We start from the raw sequence: 2,500 nt of genomic DNA on the forward strand, positions 1-2,500 counted from the left end.
CGATCAAAATATTTTAACGGGGAAGTTCCCCATCTAGGAGAATGAAAAATCGTTCAAATTTTAATACGAAAGTTTGCGTTTAGGGAAATTTTTTTTTCTAGTTACTACAAAATATATATGGACGATCATACAAAATGGATTAAAAAGAAATTCATAGGGAATATATATATGTCGGAAGTGTCAAATGTTAAAAACTTATTTTAATATACGAAAGTTAACGTCCGGGGAATATTTTCTACTTAATAAAAAATCCAAATTGACAATTAAATATAATGAGAGATAATATGTGCGGAGAGATTCGTGAGAAGAAAAAAAAAAAAAAAAAGAAAAAAGAAAAAAGGAAAAATGGACGAAGATCGCGACGATTTTTGACAAAACGATGCTTCGCGAAATCTTGAAAAATCATTTGGAGATAAAGTTTCTTTAGAAGAAAAAAGAAAAAGACAAAGAAAGAAAAAGACGAAAAGAAAAAAAGAGGCAAAAAAAGAAAAGAGGAATTTGACCAAACGAGAAAGAAAGAAATCTAATGGGGTTGAAATAGTCAAATGAAGATGTTTCTAACAAAAAAAAAAAAGGGATTCGTGGATTACGGTATATTTTGCTCTCTAACGAGGCCGATCGTGAATCATACGATGTCACTTAAGAGACTTAGCAACGTGTACCATTACTCAACTGTCCCTTCTCTTTACAAAGATTCCAACTATATATATATATGTATTTCTTTCTCTCTTTCTCTCAATTTCTTTTCTTTTCAAGTACACAAGAAAACACACATACACATATATATATATATATAATTTCTATATACATATTTATATGTTTATACAACATGTATTATATATAAACATTATTATTTATTTATTTATTATTATATCATGAAATTTCATGAATATTTATATCATGAATAATATATTTTTTATATCACATTTATTATATTTATATCATTATTATTATATCATGAATGATGCGCGAACGAATTTTTTAATATAATAATATATTATATTTATGACGTATCTCAGCTATATAATTACTTTTTCATTTGTTTCAGGGTACGATGAGCCTGACAAAACGCATAGAAGAAGTCAGATTACTTGAGTCACGCAAGAGTGCTCGGTTAGCTGATCAGGACACTGATTTTGCTAGGCTCGCAGATATGGCCGGCGATCGAAAACGTGCCTCGTCTCATTCCATCGACGTACCGCACGTGATCGGGTGAGTTTCTATTCATCTTTTTCTATTTCTCTCTTCTTTTCTCTCTCTCTCTCTCTCTCTCTTTCTCTCTCTCTCTCTGTCTCTCTCTCTTTCTTTCTCTCTCTTTCTCTCTCTCTCTCTCTCTCTCTCTCTCTCTCTTTTTTTTCATACACAATTAATCCAAATTTCGTTACTCTTCCAATCAAAAACTTCTCTTCAATTTCTTTACAATTATTCATTTCAGTTATTCATTTTGATATCTTAAAAAAAAAAAAAAAAAAAAAAAAGAAACAAAAAAAAAAAAAGAAAAAAAAAAGAAAAAAGAATAGAAAAAAGAAAACAAAAGAAAAGGAAACAAAGGAAACAGTCTTCAAATTCTATAAATTTTCTTTTTTCTCTCGATAATTAAATTCATTTCAATTATTGCGAGAAAGAATTCCATCAGAGATCGTTCGATCTTCATTAATCCTTAATTTATATGTTTTTACTATTTTTTTTTCTTTCCTCCCTCTCCCCCCCCAACCCCCGTACTACCACCCTCTCCACTAAAAAAATGGTACGATACGTTTTATATACATTATCAATCACTTTCGTAAGAATTTGTCAATCAATTTATTATGAAATTATTATATTTAAATTATTATATACAGTATATATATATATAATGTACAGAATAATATTATGGATTATTGCTATAATACTAATAATTAATAGTATCACGGTTTATAATAATAATATAAACATATATATTACTATACCGATTTGAATCTAAACTTTGCGATCGATTATTTTCATGTCGTGATAGAAGTTATCAATTTTGTTAAATAAGATCAATTCGTATTATATGTAGAATAAATATTAAAAAAAAACAAAAAAAAACAAAAAAAAAGAAACAAAAAATAACAAAAAAGAGATAAAAAGGAAGAAAGAGAAAAAAAAATATATATATATATATAATATATAAAATGTACAGTTATTATAGAAGAGTATATTTAAATATAATAATTATTACGTCAAATCACATATAAAAAATATATTATAATTATAAAATATTATATTAAAATATATTTATATACGATACAAAAATAATTAAATACAATGTTTATTATAATTAATAATTATTTATAATATAAATAATGCAAATTATTTATATTACAAATAAATAAATAAAACGATATTATAACAATATATATTATTATTATTATTATTATTATTATTCGAATATAATATGTCGACGATGATGAAGAGGATAGGCGCGCGCGCGGGCGTCTTTGCATATACATGTCGCCCCCCCCCCTAAACCCCCGCC

General features: G+C 26.5%; 1 protein-coding gene across 4 annotated transcripts in view; it reads left to right on the forward strand.

The window, feature by feature from the left end:
- Window positions 1–2,500, forward strand: part of Glut4EF (Glucose transporter 4 enhancer factor) — a 114,313-nt gene that overhangs the window by 51,970 nt on the left and 59,843 nt on the right. For all 4 annotated transcript variants that reach the window (XM_085658228.1, XM_085658217.1, XM_085658221.1 and 1 more), the window contains one exon: window positions 1,049–1,212. In XM_085658228.1, the coding sequence (XP_085514354.1) occupies window positions 1,049–1,212 (164 nt within the window). The remainder of the gene's footprint in view (window positions 1–1,048; window positions 1,213–2,500) is intronic.

The sequence above is a fragment of the Vespa mandarinia genome, chromosome 1 (assembly GCF_050613455.1).
Source record: "Vespa mandarinia isolate Hongniang chromosome 1, ASM5061345v1, whole genome shotgun sequence".
Taxonomy (NCBI): Eukaryota; Metazoa; Arthropoda; class Insecta; order Hymenoptera; family Vespidae; genus Vespa; species Vespa mandarinia.